We start from the raw sequence: 19,401 nt of genomic DNA, 5'->3' as shown, positions 1-19,401 counted from the left end.
ATTAATAAAAAGATTTTGCAAATACGTAAATGTGTATCTAGTGTTCATAACAAAAGCACGTTAAAATGTATGTTGGATCAGAAACGAGCTCGGAAGGCAGTCGCCATGAAAGTCACCTTCGCGCATGCGCAGAAGCACTCATACACGAGCGGTACACAGGTGATCCACTGACGACGCTTCTGCTATTTTGTTTGTTTTGTAAAAACTTGGAAGAACTGTCATGGTAGAATAACAAGTATCGAAATGCCGTGGCTGTGTACGGAGCAGCGTCAGCCGTGTTGTCAACTGTGACGTTTGAACCTGGAGGATCAAAGTTGAGCCACGTTTGACTCGGTAAGTGGTGACGCAAGAATTCCATTGGAATTATTATTTTTGTCGTCCGTCACAGACCTATGTCCACAAACAGCCACGTACAGCCAACTATGAATGAACGACTTCATTTAGTTTCTTATTTGTACTTGTGTGACCTGTTGAGCTTTGTCTGTCTTCAATGTACTGTCCAAAAAACGGACAGTCTTAGGAATAACTTGCTCGTAAGTACACTATTACCTGAATGATCATCCAATATGTTGGTTGTGGTAATTCATTCCAGTGTATATATCTTGTATTTCAGTTTTTGACTGAAGCTGTGTGGTGTCATTACAAGTTAAAGATACATTTTGTGTTTCACTAAAAAAAAATATATATATATATATATATATATATATATATATATATATATATATATATATATATATAATCGCTAAATCCTAACTATATTAGGAAAGATGTATAAAATGAAGCACACATAATAATATAAGAACACAGGCTAATTTAAGTGTCGCTTGCTAGAATGGAATGTTTTCTATACCCAGTAGTTTTAATGCATTCAAAATCACGTCACAACAATTATATATACGTTTTGGCTCTAGAATGCACAATGCAGTTGTATTCCCTGAATCGAGTTATACCGTAGATCAATCAGAATTTCGTAATATTTCATTTGGAAAACATCAGCAGGGAGAACTGTGTGTCTCTGGACGGCTCACGCATGGTTTCCCTGCTGGCCTCTTATCTGCTGTCCCTCTGAATTATTGAAGCTTGCTGGGTCGGGTTCCTGTGGAGTTTGGGTCAGTGAAACTGAAGAGCAGGTGGAGGAGTGAATTATGGGTTTGTGACTGCAGCTCAGTCATGTTCGATAACTGAAGGAAAAAAACAAAACCATCAAGACAATAATTGTTTACTTTTCACATATAGACTTCATACAACAAAAACAATTTAAAAAATAAGTCAATTGTATGAACTTGATGGTGCATTTGTCCATCTCATCGCTGCTTCTCACAAATAATATAAAATAGTTGAATGGAAAAATGTTAAAACTCTGTTAATAATTAAGCGTGACTTGTGTAAGAGCACAATAAAACAACAATTGAGCCCACATCGGCTAAACTGTCTTCATTTTTGGTACATAGTAAAGACAAATATGGCAGTGTGGCGCCGAATGTTAGCGCTGCTTCGAGCGAGGTCGCGGCTGGTTCAAGCATGAGGCAGCTCTGGATTTGTAGTGAACCCGAATCCTCTTGTTTGAATGTTCTCCTGGTAATTGTGTGGGTTACCTCCAGGCACTCTGGTTGCCTCCCACAGTCGAAATGCTGACCAAGGTTAACTGATGACCTGTAGGTGTGAGTACAATAAAAACACACATACAAGCACAGAATGTGATAAAGAAGTTCAGAATTTTCTACACAATATATTATTAAATAATGAATAAGGTTTTAAATCTTAAAGTCAATCAAGAAATGCCCAAATAAAAATTTAAATTAAATTCAATATTTCTCATTTCTAGTGAATGTTAGTAAACAAGGACAACGGCCTACTGGATATGAGTCATGCTACTTTTTCCTATTCTTATTGTTACAGGTTCGGGATACACAAAAGCATGTATGAGCCTCGGCACTATGACAGCCCCCCGTTCTACAGCCCCCCCTACAGCACCACCACTCAGAGCTTCTACCCCCCACACAGCGTCCAGAGCCAACATGCCCCGTACACCTACCAGCTCCCCCCCGACTCCTACTACATGGAAGATAAACCTCAGCTCTTCTACCGCTGGTTCTCTCCCCCTGGCTTTTTCAAGACCTTCCAAGGACTCACCGTGCTCATGTGCTTCCTCATCTTCGCCTGCGTGGCCTCCACCTTGGTGTGGGACATGAGCGGACTGGGTTATGGGGGGTACGGTGTGGGCGCGACAGGAAGTGCGGTGGGGTCTGGATATTACGGCGGGAGTTACGGGTACAGCAGCTCGTACATGACGCCGCAGTCCGCCAAGGCGGCCATGCTCTCTATGGCTTCCATCAACTTTGTGGTGTCGCTGGGATTCCTGGTGGCTAGTTTCTCTCGCTCGCCCGCCATGAGGGGGCGCCGCTTTTACCTGGCTGTGTTCATCTGTGACATCATTTTAGCGGTGCTGCAGGTGAGAAACAGTTCGTCTCATATTCCACATGAGGTTTCGTTGGCTGTTGTGACAATGAGATTTACAGTTCATTCGGTGTTGTTATATGGTAACAACACAATGAAGTCATCTATAAATACATGGAGGAGATGCAAGTTGTTCCAAATGAAACTCTCTGGATTAAGAAGAATGTTTTATGTTCGTTGAGATGTTCATTAGTGAACCATGTGTGTTTTCAGAAAACTAACATGAAATGTTCTATTAAATTAAAAATAAAAAAAAAAGAAATTTGATCTTATATTTGGTCGGAGTACAAAAAATGTGTTAAGAATTATTTGAGTACTATAATGTAATTTTTTGCTCAATATTAATCACTTTTTCCAGCAATGTCACTTTTCATATGTTGCAACTCAATTTTTTTATTCAATATTTTTTATTCTACATAGCATCTTATGTCTTAATTTATTTTAAAATACCTGAACAGCTAAAATGATCTTAGCACATGAACAGATAACATCAGCAAAATTAAGCACTTCTCTGCTCGATGTAGCTGTTTATATCTTCATATTTTGCTATTTACTTTTTGGTCGTCCACGAATGTCAGGGTTGGCAGTTTGAATCCCACTCCATCAGAGTCACTATTGTTGTGTTGTTTGACACCTAACACACAGTTGCCACTTGTTTATGGATGTCCTTCGGGTGTTGTTAAAAGTGTGTTATAAGTCTTTATGTTCGGGATCAGGACTGGTTTGAAGTTCTGTTTGAAGTCGTAAGACCTTACTAGAGCCAGGTTCTTCACTCTTAAATTAGTCATTTGTTGACCTGTCATTTCTTTGTTTTCACTGCTTGTTGTCGTGTTGTTGAGAGCTTCTCTCTCAGAACAATTTTATTTCTAGCCTGAAACAAAGTTGTTGAGAGATTTCTTTGTCAAGTTTTGCAGCATGGACCGATATTTGTCTGCAGAGCTGAATGTCAAGAACAGACTTGAGTTTGTCGATTATTAAAAGGCATTTAAGGCTTCTCTTCTTAACCTCCAGGGAATCATCGACATCATCTTCGTGATCGGTGTGAACCCCATGTCACAGAGCTCGCAGAGCATGTTGTACAACCCCATGCTGATGATGTGCCAGAACATCCAGAGCAACCCCAGCCTCAGTGGAAGCGTGGGTCCTGGGGTCCCCCCTGGTTTACCCCTGTACAACCAGTACCTGATCCACTACTGCTACATGGACCCTGAGGAGGTGAGTGGAGACGTTGCAGCCACATCTTCACCTGTTCTGACGCCCAACCTACCCTCAGGCGGTGGGGCTGGTGTTAGGTATGGTGGTGGTCTTGGCACTGTCCCTGGCTGCTTATTACGCCTACAAGACACGCAGCAAGATCTGGAGGCACGGTAAAGCCAACATCTACTGGGACAGGCAACCCGGGAGGTCAGGGCTCCACGACGTCCATGACTGGGTGAGTACGCTGGAACAAAAAATGTGCTCTATTGATTTGAGAAAAAGCTGTAAGCAAAACAATCTGCCAGTAAAGCAAATGAAAATTCTCTTAAAAATAAGCCTCAAAAAACAATTTGCATGTACTTGCTAGAGATGGGTTTTCAGTATTTTATTTTAAAATTAATTTGGTTTGAGTTATTGACTTCCTCTTCAGATTCATTTTCAATTTCAAAGACATATTTGAAATTCTGACGCCAGCAGTTTATTTTCAAAATTGTATATTGGATGCTTCACCTCTGTTTAGGTTTGGAGGATTTTCACGAAAGGATCATACTTCTGAAACACTATTTTTAAGGATCACAAAAACATAAAAAATACATTTTTAGAAATTTAGAAAAATAAAATAGAAATCTATTTTATTCATTATCAACTTTATTATTTATTTTTGAAGTGAAACTTGACTTTTGACTCGGAAATAACACAAAAATTCAGTGCAGCAGTGGCTTGTTTCTGCTCTGTGAGTTGTGAGAGCAGATAGATTTAAGGTCGTCTATCTGCTGTCGCTCTAATGACCAGCGAATGAGGAGTCAAGCTTACACACACACACACACACACACTCACAACATCATGATTCATTCGCAGACGCAAAGATCGTGGGTTTTTATCTCAGGCACACACAGGTTTCACTCTGTCTGATCATTAACCAGCCGCCTGATAACATTCAAGCAGAAACCATGAAGACAAAAGCCACAGGAAACTGGTCTGCTGGTTCTGAAAGCAACAAGTTGCATATATTTACACACAAAAAAATCACTGTCACTGATGCAAAATAATGAAATATTCGATGAATATCCGGGGTCTAATTCGGGGGCCCACTTGTTTACATCACAGTGATTCAGGTTCTCGGTCCTCGATAGCTTCCTCTCATGACTCGCTGAAAACAAATAGGCTGAGAATCTCCATTGATTCCTGGCCCACATCCGAAGGCACAACATGGAGGTGCAGCAGTATTCCTCAGCTCCAGTGAAGCCGCTTGCCTGGCAGGACGGCATATATAATGAATGTGCGATGTATAATGTATAAAAGGCTCGAGTATCCTCGGTGTTGCTGTGTGAATCCCCACAGAGAGCAGTGGCGGTAAATGATTCAGTGTCTGCTACTGCAGATTTATCTCCATGTCTTTGCTAGAATATGCAGCCATGTTCAGGAAGAAAACGTGAAATACGGTTTGATTTCTGTTAATATTTAAGTAAGACTGTAGCTCTTTGTAGTTTTCCTTTTGTTATAGTTGCTATGTTCCTTTTTTTGAAGTTGCTGTTTAATACGTCCAGATTTTCTGTTGAAGAAATTATGGCAGTGCATTATGGGACCTGGTTGGTTGCAGTCTAAAAAAAATGGTTGGACAAGTAAAAGTTCATGAAAACCTGCCTCTGCTTCCTCTCCACACACCACTTGCTCCAACGTCACTCTTTTTTTTTTTGCTTGGTGTAGGTGTAAAAATCAGTCTTGATTCAGGCTTCTGTACTTCAGTCCTTCGAGATCTATGAGCAGAAATCCGATGCAGATTTGAGACCAGATCCAAATGATCCCGTAGCCATATTTGTTTACCAGTGAAATCTGAAATCGATTGAGTGTCAGAAAACGCAGGTAAGTTCCAAACTTTAGGCAACTGTTCACAAAACAAACCTTTTTAGCCTTTTAATTGCAGGAGTATTTTGGTGTTTTTTAGAACTGTGCTTTAAGGGGACGTCACACAGCTCTTACCGAATGCGAGCAAAATAACATAACATTAAAATGTGTATGTTTCTATTAGCGGTTGGGGTCGGGCTTGTTTCATAGCTAGAAGCCTGGTTCTAACCGTGTCAGCTGAGGGCAGCACCCTCTGCATGCATGGAGTGGACCACTTCATCCTGTTGTTTTCCCTCCTCGGAGCCACATAAACATGCCACCTGTGCGGCGTTGTATCTCTCAGAGTCACGTGTGTAATGAATTCTAAATAAATAACTCATCCCCATTTGCTGAGAATTCTACCAACAAAACAAGACGTGAGAAATATCTCTCGCTTCACTGGTCTCCCTCCGTCTGTCAGAGCCGCCCCGCTTCTACCGCGTGTTTTGTTTCCACATGAAAGATCATGGGCGTCTGAAAGCTCATGAGATCTCTTGCAGTGTTAGTCTCCGGCATCAGCTCACTAGATCCTCATCCAGCGCGACTCCAGTCAGATCCACATGTAGGCCGAAGACGAGACGCCATCAATAATGAAGAATAGGTTCGGAGGCGCGTTGCATGAGACCGAAGTGTTTACATTCTCTGGTTCATTCGGGGTCCCGCCACCTCAGTTATTCACGCTTTTCTCAACAATCGTGATCGTACATCCACCGACCAGTTTGTTTGTTTACACTTCCTCTCCGCCTTTATTAGCGATGAACTTTGACATTGTGCTCAGGTGGACCATGTTGGGGAGACTCGCAGCACCCAGCGGGCGCCGACAGTGGTGCTGTCAGAGCGAGCAGCTGTCGACCTCAGGACCGAAAACGGAACAGTTTCCTTGAGTCACGGAGCCGTCAGCGTCTACAGTGAGGGGGATCATTATGGCAATGGGTGAGAAGAAAATGACAGATGTTAATATGACCTTGGAAACACAGAGATTTGGGGCCACAGCAGCACTTTTTCTGTCACCTCAAAATAAGGGTGAGCTTTTAGTTAAGTGACGCTTGTTTTATTACCGGAGTCAAGCCAAAACAAAACTCCGCAATTCCACAGTGCTTGTGTAAAAGGCAACAAAATATACCTTGTTGTTTTAGAAAATCCAACTCACTGATCCCGTGGAAGACACCCAGGAAGTTAGAACTCAATTTCATGTATCATTTCAAAGTAAAAGCCATTGAAAATTCTGCTTATTGATATGCACATATTGATATTTTTGGAGAATCCCTGTGGTTGTCCACTATTCCACTGGTCTAGCTTCGAACTAGAGCATCTCTGGCAGTCACTCAGGAAGTTTGAAGTCATTCTCATATGTCATTAAAAACTGTAGCTATACATTTCCAGTTGTCCTTCTTTGCCAGCACCAGGTCAGACAGCATGGACCCGCTCTCCTCTGAAGGGACTGACAGCTTGAAGAAGCCTCCCTGGCGTCATGGTGCGAGAGGTCCGAGGACGGGGGAGGACGGGAGGCCTGTGGTCAGGGAGTCCCAGTACGAGACTGGTTACACCACCGGAGGCGACACTGGTCATGAGCTGGACCAGGACCACCCTGAGAAGCTCTTCAGGTCAGCGGATACTCTTAAGATTTCACTGAACCCGTGGGCTTGACTCACCAGAGCCGCTCCTTCTCCTTCTTCCACTGGATGAAGTGTTTCATTTCCAGCTGTTTAATGAAATGACAGATTTGAATGGGTGTCAATGTTCTCCTTCCTCAGGCTGTTTCCGGAGATCATATCAGACCAGCAGCGGCAGCAGTACAAGCGAGAGTTTGACTCCACTCTGGCGCGCTACAAGAGTCTGTGCGAGGACATGGACGACATCAGCGACCAGATGAACAAGCTGAGTCGAGAGCTGGACACCCTGGACCCCGAATCCAGGAAGTATCAGGTAAAGCACCCTGGAATAGATCTCCTTTTTTCTCTCTCTATTTTTAATGGTAACTTGTACTGCTTTATTTCAGGGTGTTGCAGATGAGTACACCAGACTGAAAGAGCTTAAAAAGGTGAGTGGGCGTGGCTCCTTATTTACCTGCCTGTAGAGTTTTTGTATTTCCATGAATGTCCACTTGAATTTCATCCTTGGAGCTGAGCAGTTTTCCACTCAGTTGACAGTCAGTGGCTCTCCACTGGTGGTTCAGAACCCAAAAGTGGGTCATGAAGCTGCCTTCAGTGGGTCTCTGCCATTTCCTGAGCAATTTTATTTTAAACTAAACCACCATTGAGGTCTTCTTGAGTGATATTTAACTCAATAAAGATCATTTTCAGTATTTGGAGCCCAGTTTTTATGTAGGGGGGTTGGTGGGTTTCAAAACCAGACCATTGTTCCAGGTCTAACTTAGTTTCTGGTTTGAGTTTGACTCCTGTTGAGTTGATGAATTCACCATAATAAAACAGCTGTATGTTTTGTGTGGCTTCATTTTTCAGACTCCAGACTACCAGTCCAAGAAGAAGGAGAGCAAAGAGCTCCGACAGAAACTCTTCCACATCAAACGTCTGGTGAAGAACTATGACGGAGGCCTGTGCTGAGCCTCGTACTGCGGGTGACTCACAGTCTGGAAACTCTGGACCTCAGCTGCAGTGAGTCAGGGACCGTCTGCAGTGCAGTGCCTTGGTATCGGAGCTCCGCTATAGCAGGGAAGCACCCCAAAAAAGACGTATGAAGGAGGTCTGGATCGGATTGAAGTCGTCGATGTCGGTTGTGCAGAAGGAGTGGATCCTACTTGACACCTACATGTCAAGTCAGATGAAAGGGCTAAGGGCTATAAGTTATCAATTCTTGTTTACTTATTACAATTGTTTTATAAATTATTCTATTTTTATTGCAATGCCGCATTTTTACCTTTTAATTCAGTCTTAAAAGCTATTTAAATTGAATTCTATTTATTTTCATTCATTTTTTATACCTATTTTATTACTGATTTTGTTTACCTCTTTTGATTCCTTCTCCCTCATTTTTATTTATTTTATTAAGATACAATTTGTTTCCTTGATCAAGTATTTAAATTATAAATAAGGTCAATAGTGATTTTTTTGTTTGATAATTGTGGTAAGATTAAATCGTTTAAATCTTTATGATATTCTAATTTATTACTACATTTTAATGTATTAAGTCTTTATATGTTCATTGTAAACATATAAAGAATCGGAGTCTTGGAATATATATATATATATATATATATATATATAATTTTGTGTTCCTCTTCCTTACAAGTATAAAAATTTGAGTTGGGTTGAAATACATAATATATCTGGGTATATTATGATAAATAAAAAAATATTTTTGGGTTGAAATTTTAAATATAAAGTGGTGCATAATATGTTGAATTAATTGAAATTAAGAAGTATCCATAAAAATATATAACAGTAAATATACAACAGGTCTGCCTCTAAAACAAATATAACATGGAGACAGGAGTCACTATGAGGAAAACGGACAACTGAAGTGTCGACTTTTACCACCCTGAACATGTAATAACTGAATTCTGCACACACGCTGTAAAAATAAATCATCTCAGTTTCAGCTCAGCTCGCACTAACAGGTATGGCACGTGGCATGTTGCAGTGTTTATTTGGCATTTTCCTCATACAGATGTAGATACAACACTTTTTCAAGTAGTTTGAAAAAACAAACGGACATAACAAAAGACACATCTTTTGATTCTTTTGATAACCACACACATACAAAAACTTAGTAACACAAAGGTAAGAAAACATTAATATTTATCTTTTCTTCTCGGAAAGTTTTCCATCAATAAAAGGGGACATTTGTGTCCAATGTTTTCTCGATCTGTGACATATTCAGAATTCGCCGTGTGTGAGGTAAGTCCTGGACACCAGAACCAGAATGGTTTGCTTCATTAGGGTTTTTACCGCCCGACTCTTTTGACGTCACATGACCGTGTCCTCGGTGTGTCACAGTAACTGTGCGACGTGTGTGTGAGGGTTAGGCTACTGTTTTTGACATCATCCACAGAAACGGAGGTATTTCCATGTAAACACATGTACAAAAACATTTAGGAGCTAAAAGTCAAAGCAATATTAAATGTTAAAAGGAAGTTTCATTTCATCTTGAAAAAAATCCAAACTCAGCAAATATCCAAAAGAATGTAAACATGCAAAACAGAAAACAAAGTTGGCATTCATATATACACTTCAGTCCATTTGAGGGAATGATGCCTCCATAAAGTGATCATTTCTAAATAAAGACAAGCTGACGTCATGACCCTGACTCACATTTAAATACCGGTTCATCTGCCCACAATATTCATTTCTTTTCTCGCATGTATCCTCAGCTCTCCCATCTCTTCCACTGTAAATAAGGGGGGATTTTCAAACACACTCATGAAACTGGTGTCAGACTGAATCACAAGGCAGTTGTCAAAAAGAAGGCGGTTTCTGGTGATGAACATTTAGAGGTTTCTTTTGACGACACTTCATCGTTTCCATGTCTCGTGAGGTATTAGTCCCAAAATGTTGCTTCAAAACTGTCGTCCAAGTCTTAGATGAGCCCTGTGGATGATTCAATGCAGTGTCCACAGATGAAAGTCCATCAAGCTCCGTCTCCTTTGCACTCTTCAGGAAACATCTGATGAAATAACTTTGGTGAATATTCCTTGGTATCACTCCAGCAGCTCCTCGACTGGGTCACCGACTGTGCCGACAGTTTACTGTGCCAGTCTCAGTTGCATCACAGTGTGGGTGACACCGTCGTGAGTGGGGTTTCATGTCGCCAGTTCGACGGGTAAAAAGCAGTTTTGTTTATCAGCAGGAGACATTTGTTCAGTAAACAGAATGAGGCTGCCCTCTACAGCGTCTCCAGTCTGTGTATGGTGACAGGTTTGGCTGCGGAGGTCGTGTCAGAGCCCAGCATGAGGTGTGTTCTCTGGATGATGGACTGAAAGACTGACCCGGTCTGGCACTGGCTCCCTGATAAAGGGAACCCAAGCCTTTACTTTACAGTGCATGTGATGACTGGCTGCTCATGAACCACACATGGATTGGATGAGTCAGGAGGGTTTCCTGCTGGTTCTTGACGTCACCACACGAGGGTTACTGTCCTGGGACGTAGGGCCAGCTGATGGAGCTTCCGGAGAGCTGCATGTCACGAATGAGCGTCTCGATCGGGGTCTTTCCTACCAGGCGCATGAAGAAGAGCTGGGAGATGAGGTTGGCGGGGACGGCTCGCAGGGCGGGGAGTCGCAGGAGCAGGCGGCCGAAGCGCTGGGGCTGACTTGGGTACTGTATCCGCTCGTACTCGGTCAGAGCCACCTGGGCCTTCTCCTGCAGGGACTCCACATGGACCGGGTCTGTGAGACCGCAGGCGTCTGAGCAGCAAGGAGGAGGAGGAGGAGAGTTACTTAATAGTGTGGGCAGGTTACATAAAGAGTCGTGATGAACTGAGACGTGAATCCACAGAAAATATCTGGATTGATGAGTTTATAGTGCAGCGGTGGCACACGCTGCTCTCTACTTCCCAAAACTACTCCTTCTCTTCTGCTCCCTTCCTAACCACTCGCGTGTCTCCCTCCTTGTTCATCCGGACAGACGACCAGTTTGAAATGATAATACTACTATTTTTCATATGACTATAATCACAATAAATATCATAACAATGGAGAACAAGTAACTCGGTTACTTAAGAGACCTTATGGACATAGTCATTCATCATTATTTTACATGTAAAATATTTCAGATTCAGTAGGTAACTTTATCATATAAAGACATTTTTAATTGATTTATACACATTTATCATGGCATATGTTCATGAGACATATCAAAAAGCTTATATATTAAGCAAAGCTAGGAAAAGAGGGGAGTCCAATTTTAACAGAAGAGGAGCAGAGTGATTTGTTTGAAGACCAATGGGAAACTAGGAGCTCAGAGGGGTAGATTGACAGATATCTAATATATATATTAAGTGCATTTAAGATTATGCCTTATGAATTCGGGACCTTATATTTTAGGGACCTTGACAAAGTGCAGCCACTATATGGAAAAAAAGTTGAGAATCCAAATCACGAACATATCATTAGATAAACTGTCATAATAGATATTATTTTTGACAGTGGATAGAATCAGGCTTCCAGAAAAGATGTTGTGCGATGAAAAACCTCTCACAGTATTTTAACACAGCAGCCCCTTGTTCTTTGTTGTGTTTTTCATCTCATTTTTATTACATGATTTTCTTTTCTTACCTTAGATTTAGACTTATCTGAGTTTTCCATTCTTTTGAGTCCATGTTTGCATGTTAAACATTAAGAGCTGTATACAAAGATTAGTTAGTAGACTTCAGTCGTGAGTCTAGAGAATTAAGAAAATACAGAATTAAAATCGTATTATTATCTCAGTAAATAAGTTGTACATTTTGGTGCACTTTCATAAGTGTTGCACCCTGTATTAGCTCCAGAGGGTGGCGCCAGAGAGCGCCTCCTAGTTAAGCAGATTAGCTGACTGATTCCTAACATGCTGAGAAAAGATTTTTGTGTCGTGGTTATGTGGTGAAGTCACCTGGTGAGAAGAGGGCGATGGCCTTGAGGCAGCTGTACTCGGGTGAGTCCACCTGCAGTCTGGTCAGCTTGTCCACCTGGTCCTGGAACACCCTGACCTGGTCCATGAAGGACACCACACGCTCAGCCGACATGGGCGAGGAGTGGAAGCCGGCGGCGGCCAGCAGGGGAGCCATGTGGAGCGGCAGGGCCGACTGGGCCGCATTCAGGATGAAGAGCTCGCTCCAGCTCAGCCTCAACAGCGCCACCTGCAGGGATACTTCGTGTTAGTCACGGAGGACTTGCATTGTCAACATGGAGTCAACGGAAAAACATGGTGGGTTTCACGACGTCTTTACCAACCTGGTCCGACACTGGCAGCTCTGGGAAGTAGGGGATGTTCCTCGCCCACTCCACCGTGCTGAAGAGCAGCCGTGCGGCCAGCTCGCAGATGTTATCGATGCCCATGGCGCTGTCTGGACCCGCCTGCTGGTTATACTGGTGACCGTAGCGACTGTTGGGGTACGGCTCAGCTCTCAGCAGCTGCGATATCAGCTCGGACACGGGCTGCCCGCCGCTTCCTCCATTGTTGTTGTTGTTGTTGTAGAACTCATTACCGCCCAGGCCGCTGGCGCCACCTAAGGGTGTGATGGAGGGGCTGAGGCTAGGCTGAGGGGGGATGCGACCGCGTTGAACTGCTGTAGTTTGGTTGGGGGGGCAAAGGGGAGGGGGAGGGGAGGAAAACGGAATAGATGAATGAGTTGGGGTTGAAGAAAGTGAGGAAAGAAAGCAGGGAGAAAAAGTTAAAACTATGAGTGTAGCTTGGATGAAACACTCACTATAAAAAGAGACAAGAATGATGAAGGTTATCAAGAATTACATGCCAATACAGAGATTTCCTTAAGCTAAGCACCGTTAAAGGCACAGTGTGACAGACAGCATTACCACAATGAACCCCTGAGTCTGTGACTCTGGCTTATAAATCCCCAGTGAAACCACAAGACGCTACACCAGTTCCTCTGAAAACAGGACAGTTTGTCCGTTCTGGTGTGTGACTGCTGATCTGTGGCCAACTCTGACCTGTGAGCTCCCCTGTGGGAGTGATCGAGCTGGTGAATGTCTCATTAGGGAGCAGTAATATGTCTCATTATCATGCTTTACGTTCCAAGAGCACAAGGAGAAACAACAAAGATATCAACGATAATTAGACACCAGTAGGCTGGATTTATTGCAGCGCTATTTAAAACAAACGCCGCCACAGAATACATCACTGGTCTGACAACTCGCTACGGTATCTTTATTTGATTCGGCGTGTTTTATCGACATCCCACTGAGTCATGTGTCACACAGGGCTTCAGTACATTAGGTGGAATCCCACACTGGATTCTGCCCGATCGAGCCAACAAGACGGAGCTTCTGCCGCGTCAACTGGGGGCTTATGACTCATGGACGCGGGTGTCTTAGCACAGCATCCCTCTCAGTCACTCTTAGGCAGACGGCAGATTAAGGCACTTAGCACCTGGCATTGAGCTGACACACACGTTTAGCTTAACTCCGATAATGTCAGGACAGCTGAGGGCTTTTTCTCTCAGCTCCAGAGTGGAGTGATGCAAAGACAAATTAGACAGGCAAACGTGCATTAATACACGTTCACAGATGCATTTAATGATCCTAAAATACTTCAACTTTTAATATGAAACGCTGAAATTACAAGACCAAATAAATGTATTAAATAAAAGGCAACCTTCAACAATCTATACTTTAGTTGTCATTAAACCACAGTTGTGTTCCTGCCTCATTAATCTCCACAAAATGATCAGTAATTACATAATAATAATGAACAACTTGACGCCTCAAGATGAGATTATTGTTGTTCCACCTGCTGATTTATCATGTCACGAGTGTTTGTTCTTCCCTGCAGGACCCAAGTTCTCTCTGCAGATCCTCCCACTACTGAAACTGTAGCCAGTATACTTCAGTTTTTTCTGCGTTTCTGTGGGTGCATAAACACCACCCTCTGAGTTCATGTCTTCAATGGTCTCATAGATAAAAGGCATTGGACGGTGTAGACATGTATAAATATAGACAGACAGATACCTTCTTTGCGCATCCCCACACGGAAACACTTCTTGAGGCGGCAGTACTGGCATTGGTTCCGGTGGTGTTGGTCGATTTGACACTCTCTGTTTGACCTGAAATTACAACCAAATAGGTTGAGTATCACTCAAAATATACACATAAAATAGTTGGAAAGTGGCTTATCCAACTTCATAGTCAAAACCAGGGGTGATAACTTACAACTCTATTTAAGCTACAAAACAGAAAAGATAATGTTTTAAAATACACGTGTTTGGCATTTCCTGTATTGTTCTATCGTGATGAAATGTTTGATGTTCGGAGAGTTTATACCTTTGGCTTGAAGTCTATGAGCTACAATAACATGTGTGCATATGCATATGTTGTGTTTCACATTATAGAACGGTGTGGGCTTGTGTAGCAGGAAGCCATAAGCATTGTGTCAACACTCCATATTAATGTAATGACCTTGCGAAGACACGCAATGTTGGCCATATTTGTTAATAAATAAATTAATGGAATGATAGTATTTGTTATTTATACAGGCCTCACGTTAGGTTTGAACATGTTAAACAACGCTTACTGTCAAATATTAATGAAAATCAACAGCAACTCATCCAAGATGGCTGTAACACCACAACAAACCTCGCTCTGCTCCGAATCTCTGGTGGGTGACTGAGCTCCCATCTTTGGTCTAAATAAGACGCCAGACATCAATGTAAATAACATTCTAACATGGTACAAGTCAAAACGTTTTCTCCATTTAAGCGTCTTCAGAATGTAAAAAAGGTCCTAAAATGAATGGCTGAAACGCCAGCATAGTTAAAATATACGTTATGGAGGAAAAAATAGAACAAAATAACAGCCTCTATTATGTTTGGCTATTATGGTTTTGCCAACTTTAAACACGTGGAACGTCTTCTGCGCTCCGAGTTTAACGTCATAACTCCAGGTTGGCTCTGGGATTAAGAGGTTTGTTGTTAGCATTCTTGGCTACCTCATGTTATTACGCCGTTGTTGTGTGGCCGCCATATTTCCCGTCATGCCCCTCACCTGCAGGTATAGCTGAGGTTCCGTCGGACGCTCCTCTTGAAGAAGCTCTTGCAGCCCTCGCACGTAAACACGCCGTAGTGCTTCCCGCTGGACTTGTCCCCGCACACCACGCAGTCCACCACGCAGCCTTTGTCGTCTTCGCCGGCCTCCATGTCGCTGCCCCCGGCTTGCGGGGAGCCGTCGTCCTCCTCCCCCTTCAGGTAAATCTTGTCCCCCAGCCCGTTGGTGCCTCCGTTGGGATCTCCCCAGCCCCCACTCACCATGGCCATCGCTTGGTTACCGAACACCGCGGAGGAAAATTCGACAGCCCGAATTCCAGAGCCTGAATTCCTGCTTGCTGTCACGGTAACATGAAAAGTCCGGTTTTCCTTGTAGAGTATTTCGGCGCTCACGTGCTGGTTTGGGTCATAAACCCATGTGAAACTAACTGATCGGGGAAAGCAGGCGGTGAGGAGGAGGAGGAGGGAAAAACAAGGGCAGTCTAGTCTCCTCCCACTCCACTCTGACCTGGAAACAGTCTTGGTGATGCAACTTTTTTTTTTTTTTAGATTAGTTTGTGTGTGAATTTCAGCGTCATGCTCTTTCTTTGTTCCCTTCTTCTTGCTGAGCAGTGTCTGGTCAAGCTGGTCCACTCTGCAAAACGAGAAAAACCTTTTATTTTTCACATCATTTCCACAAATAAAATGTGAGAAAACGCACACAAATGATCAAAAACAGCTGTGATGTCAATGAGTACGATAAGACTACGCAATAAAACAGACACTCTATTTGTATTTCTGATTTGCAGTCATTACGTATCACAATAATAAACACAATAATGTCTGGCTATTGATGAAAAGCTTGACAACATGGAGAATGAGTCACACTAGGCAGCGGTCAGCAATGCTCATATACGTTTAAAGGCTTCGTGTCTGTGGCCACAGAAATGGCTGAAAGGACCTCAGTGTTGCTGCCCAAGCAAAAGAGGCTTTGACTAGCCCTCTTAAAGTGCCCCCTCGCAGAAATTCGACACGTCCGACGTAAGCATTCGTCTGCCTCTATTTCAGCATGCAATCCCACCTCACTGAGAATGTATTCCCCTGGTCGGATGAATCCGTTAGATCTTCCTTCTATCCAGCGAGACAGCCTTCCTCTTCTGCTCTAATCCGCTCAGTGGCATCGTGACCCACAATGAAGATATTCCAGATCACCGCAAAAAAAAGCAAAACAACACGGCGGCGGCTTTCAAGTGTCGTCTTCTGAGGCTGCCGGCTCACGTGAAGAAATACACAAACAGCCTTAGATCTTCGACACAAGGAAGTGCTCTCTTCCTCGCTGGATGTAGCGAAGGCTGTGGCGAGGTCCTCTGTGGGCTTCTTTAAAAAATAACTGTTACGGAGTCTGTTTGCTCAGCCGTCCATGGTTGCTCTGCAGGCGTCCATGCTTCTCCCAGCCTTTTGTCAGTGCTTGTCCACCAAGAACTAATGACTCGCGGCCTATCCCTGTGTGCTGCCTCTCCTCTGTCCGTAGAAAGCCCTTTCTAATGGCTCACACCAGGAAAATCTCTTCCCCCACCCATCTCGCTCTGTTATTCTTGCCCCAAATCAAATTATGGTTCAAGAAAACGGCCACAGCTGGAGATAGGTTGCCGCTCACTTGCCCCCCTTTTTCCTGTTTGTCTTTTTTTTTTCTATGTGTTTGAGAGAAGGAGAGTTCAAGCCTAGCCAGGGAGAGATATTGGCGAGAAGAGGGAGGGAGCTGCTGTGCGCAGAGGGGGAGGGGGCAGCCTATGCTATTCAAGCCCTGTGGTTACCATGGTGCCGGCCGCCTTATATGGCTATTGGAGTCAAAGAGCAAAGAGTGTGGGCTGTTGGGGCAACACACACACCCACACAGGAAGAATGTGGAGGATCTCACTCCTCAGAGAGGCTGAGAGCATGACCCCGGAGCCTCGGAAACACCCAGACAAAACCAGATAACCACAAAGCCCTGTAACAAATACATGCTCGCCCATTCTTTGTCTTCTCGGAAGATATCAAACATTGCATCTTTAAAGTTTTGAACGTGACAAAATGACATTTAAGCGATGTCTAATAAGCTAGTTTTCAACAGTGGAAGAAAATAAATGGCAAATTATGAGCTGCCGAGTGTGTAGTAGGGAGTTATGTTAAATAATGCTAAAATTATCTTGTAAAATGATTGGCATAAATAATGAAGCATAGTTTTTCTTCGGATATTGATATGAAATGCAGTGGTGAGTATGAGCATAATTCATTTGCAACGGACACTCGTAACTTAAATCGCTCGCTTCCCAAAGGCAGTAATTACAATATATACCACCCCCATTTACCGTACATTCCAGAAGTTCCAAAAATGTTGGAGGTGCAGGGCACAGAAGGGGTGTGGACCTGAAGCATACACCTGCATGCAGATTCCACCTCAGTCCGCTGGGATAAAAGGACTTGGAGCAGAGGCTGGAAGTTGGAAGTGGAACACTCGCTGTGGTGAGAAGGAGGCGACCTGGAAAGGTGTCACGATGGGTAATGGACCCAGCCGCAGGCCGTGGAGCAAAGGGCACCATCTGAACTATTGTTACCCTGAAGTGGACTGTTGATACATTTGACCCATCTTTGTTTGTTTCTGGTGCAGACATTTACATAGTCGCTATACCACAAACTAACAACACTCTTTAATGCTACACGAATAAGTAAAACATTAAAAAAAGTAATTGAAGATCCACATGGTGACGGTGAAACCAAAGAATAATAAATTCCCGACCCAGCGAGACCAGCGCTTCCATCGTCTAGGGGCTTTACAGATTTGTGTCGGAGGTGATGGCGAGAGGTCAAAGAGACGGGAGCAGCCATGCTTCACTAAAGCCCAGGGTCAATTGCAGATAAAGAGGGGCAGAGCAGCCACAACAAGCCTGGATAGGAATCTCCGAGATAAGCAATAAATCTGCTTGTAAATGTGTAGCCATGTCAGGGGGGTGGGCTGCAGACATGGGATGAAAGCATCCCTGCCTCAAGGATTCACTGTATGCAGCATGTTCTCTTATCTATCCACCAGATTCGAGCTGCATTCTTTCTCTCCCGGCGGACGCTTTTATGACATTCCTCCTAAATCCAAACCTGGCTTTTACCCCCTGGAGAACACACCAGGCGTGTGTGACAGAGGAGCATTGTGCTGGCCATTGTTCGGGCTAATGGGTCATCAGAGGGTTGTGTATGTGAGGGAGAGTGTGTGGTAATTTGAAAAGAAGTCCCTGTAATTAGGCCACTGTGGCTGCTCATTGTCACTTCTGGTGTAGCGCCAGATTAGGTCGGTCAAATAAAAGCTGCTTGTTAAAGCCCTATGTGGGTGTTGGCGATGGGATATCCAATAACGCCACTAATTAACTCTGTTTAAGGCAAGTCTGGAAGATCACGGCGGTAAAGGCTCTTCAGAGTTTGTCGGAATCACGGTAATATCGCTACCAGAAAACACTTCACGAATCGATTGACAAATGTGTTTGATACATTTAATCGTCTTCAGTTAATGGCCCCTCTGAGGAGGAGGAACTGAGGAGAAAGTCGCACATTGCTGCCTGTCTTGGCGTGGAGTCTATGGTCGGCCGTCGTCTTATATGTATCCGTTGTCAGCGGCATATGTCAAGAGGCCTGGCTTCCCTGTTCTTAGCGACCTCCTCTGGCTCTTGCTGGGAAACTGAGATGCTCCCAGGATCACTTCAGAGTGTGCCAGAGGTGCCCCTGGGCAATCGTCCAATGGGATATGTTGGGTACCCATCACCGGGGAGGCCCAACCTATCACTCCTTCTGCAAGGAAGAATCCAGCCGCTCTCCGGTGAAAACCCATATTGGCTGCTTGATATTGTTTTTCTGGTCTCTAACCAAAGCTGAGATCATATATGTGAAGGTAGCTTCACAGATTGGCTGGCTACTTCAGAGCTTTGTCGTCTGGCTCAGCCCTTTTCCCTCACAGATCGATGCAATCCTCATGGCTGAAGATGTTGCGCCTATCGTCCATCATCCTGAGACACTTGAACTCCTCCCCCTGGGGCAGGAGCTTATCCCCATAGTGCGGAAACCGCAATGATGGGAAATAAAGGCAGAAGAATTGTTGTTCGGGTGTTAGTTGTTTGGGCTCCAACATGGAGGATTTGTAGAGAAGGGTAGCTAGTGGACCCTCATCAGACAAGGGCCTTGGTGGCGCATTTGTGGATGCTGGAATTG

The 19,401-nt window shown here is 43.7% G+C and overlaps 2 protein-coding genes across 4 annotated transcripts; one reads left to right on the top strand and one right to left on the bottom strand.

Moving 5' to 3' along the window:
- Positions 1-157: 157 nt before the first annotated feature.
- zgc:154006 (uncharacterized protein LOC563016 homolog) lies at positions 158-8,513 on the top strand. 2 transcript variants are annotated; one of them, XM_053883186.1, is made up of 9 exons: positions 158-333; positions 1,900-2,452; positions 3,469-3,672; positions 3,731-3,889; positions 6,317-6,471; positions 6,939-7,142; positions 7,293-7,464; positions 7,538-7,579; positions 8,001-8,513. In XM_053883186.1, exons 2-9 carry the CDS (start codon positions 1,919-1,921, stop codon positions 8,100-8,102), a joined length of 1,572 nt encoding a protein of 523 aa, XP_053739161.1. In that variant the 5' UTR covers positions 158-333; positions 1,900-1,918; the 3' UTR covers positions 8,103-8,513. The 2 variants fall into 2 exon arrangements, with proteins under 2 accessions (XP_053739161.1, XP_053739162.1); XM_053883187.1 differs by lacking the exon at positions 158-333 and adding an exon at positions 386-533.
- A 599-nt stretch (positions 8,514-9,112) lies between these two features.
- Positions 9,113-16,911, bottom strand: nr2f6a (nuclear receptor subfamily 2, group F, member 6a). 2 transcript variants are annotated; one of them, XM_053883895.1, is made up of 6 exons: positions 16,250-16,911; positions 15,191-15,823; positions 14,159-14,253; positions 12,425-12,759; positions 12,084-12,330; positions 9,113-10,900 (listed from the first exon to the last, which is right to left on the bottom strand). In XM_053883895.1, the coding sequence occupies exons 2-6, from the start codon at positions 15,457-15,459 to the stop codon at positions 10,626-10,628; spliced, it is 1,221 nt and encodes a 406-aa protein (XP_053739870.1). In that variant the 5' UTR covers positions 15,460-15,823; positions 16,250-16,911; the 3' UTR covers positions 9,113-10,625. The 2 variants fall into 2 exon arrangements, with proteins under 2 accessions (XP_053739870.1, XP_053739871.1); XM_053883896.1 differs by having other exon boundaries at positions 12,425-12,756.
- Between the last annotated feature and the right edge of the window lie 2,490 nt (positions 16,912-19,401).

The sequence above is a fragment of the Synchiropus splendidus genome, chromosome 13, assembly GCF_027744825.2.
Source record: "Synchiropus splendidus isolate RoL2022-P1 chromosome 13, RoL_Sspl_1.0, whole genome shotgun sequence".
Taxonomy (NCBI): domain Eukaryota; kingdom Metazoa; phylum Chordata; class Actinopteri; order Syngnathiformes; family Callionymidae; genus Synchiropus; species Synchiropus splendidus.
This window is presented reverse-complemented; position numbering and strand designations above follow the sequence as displayed.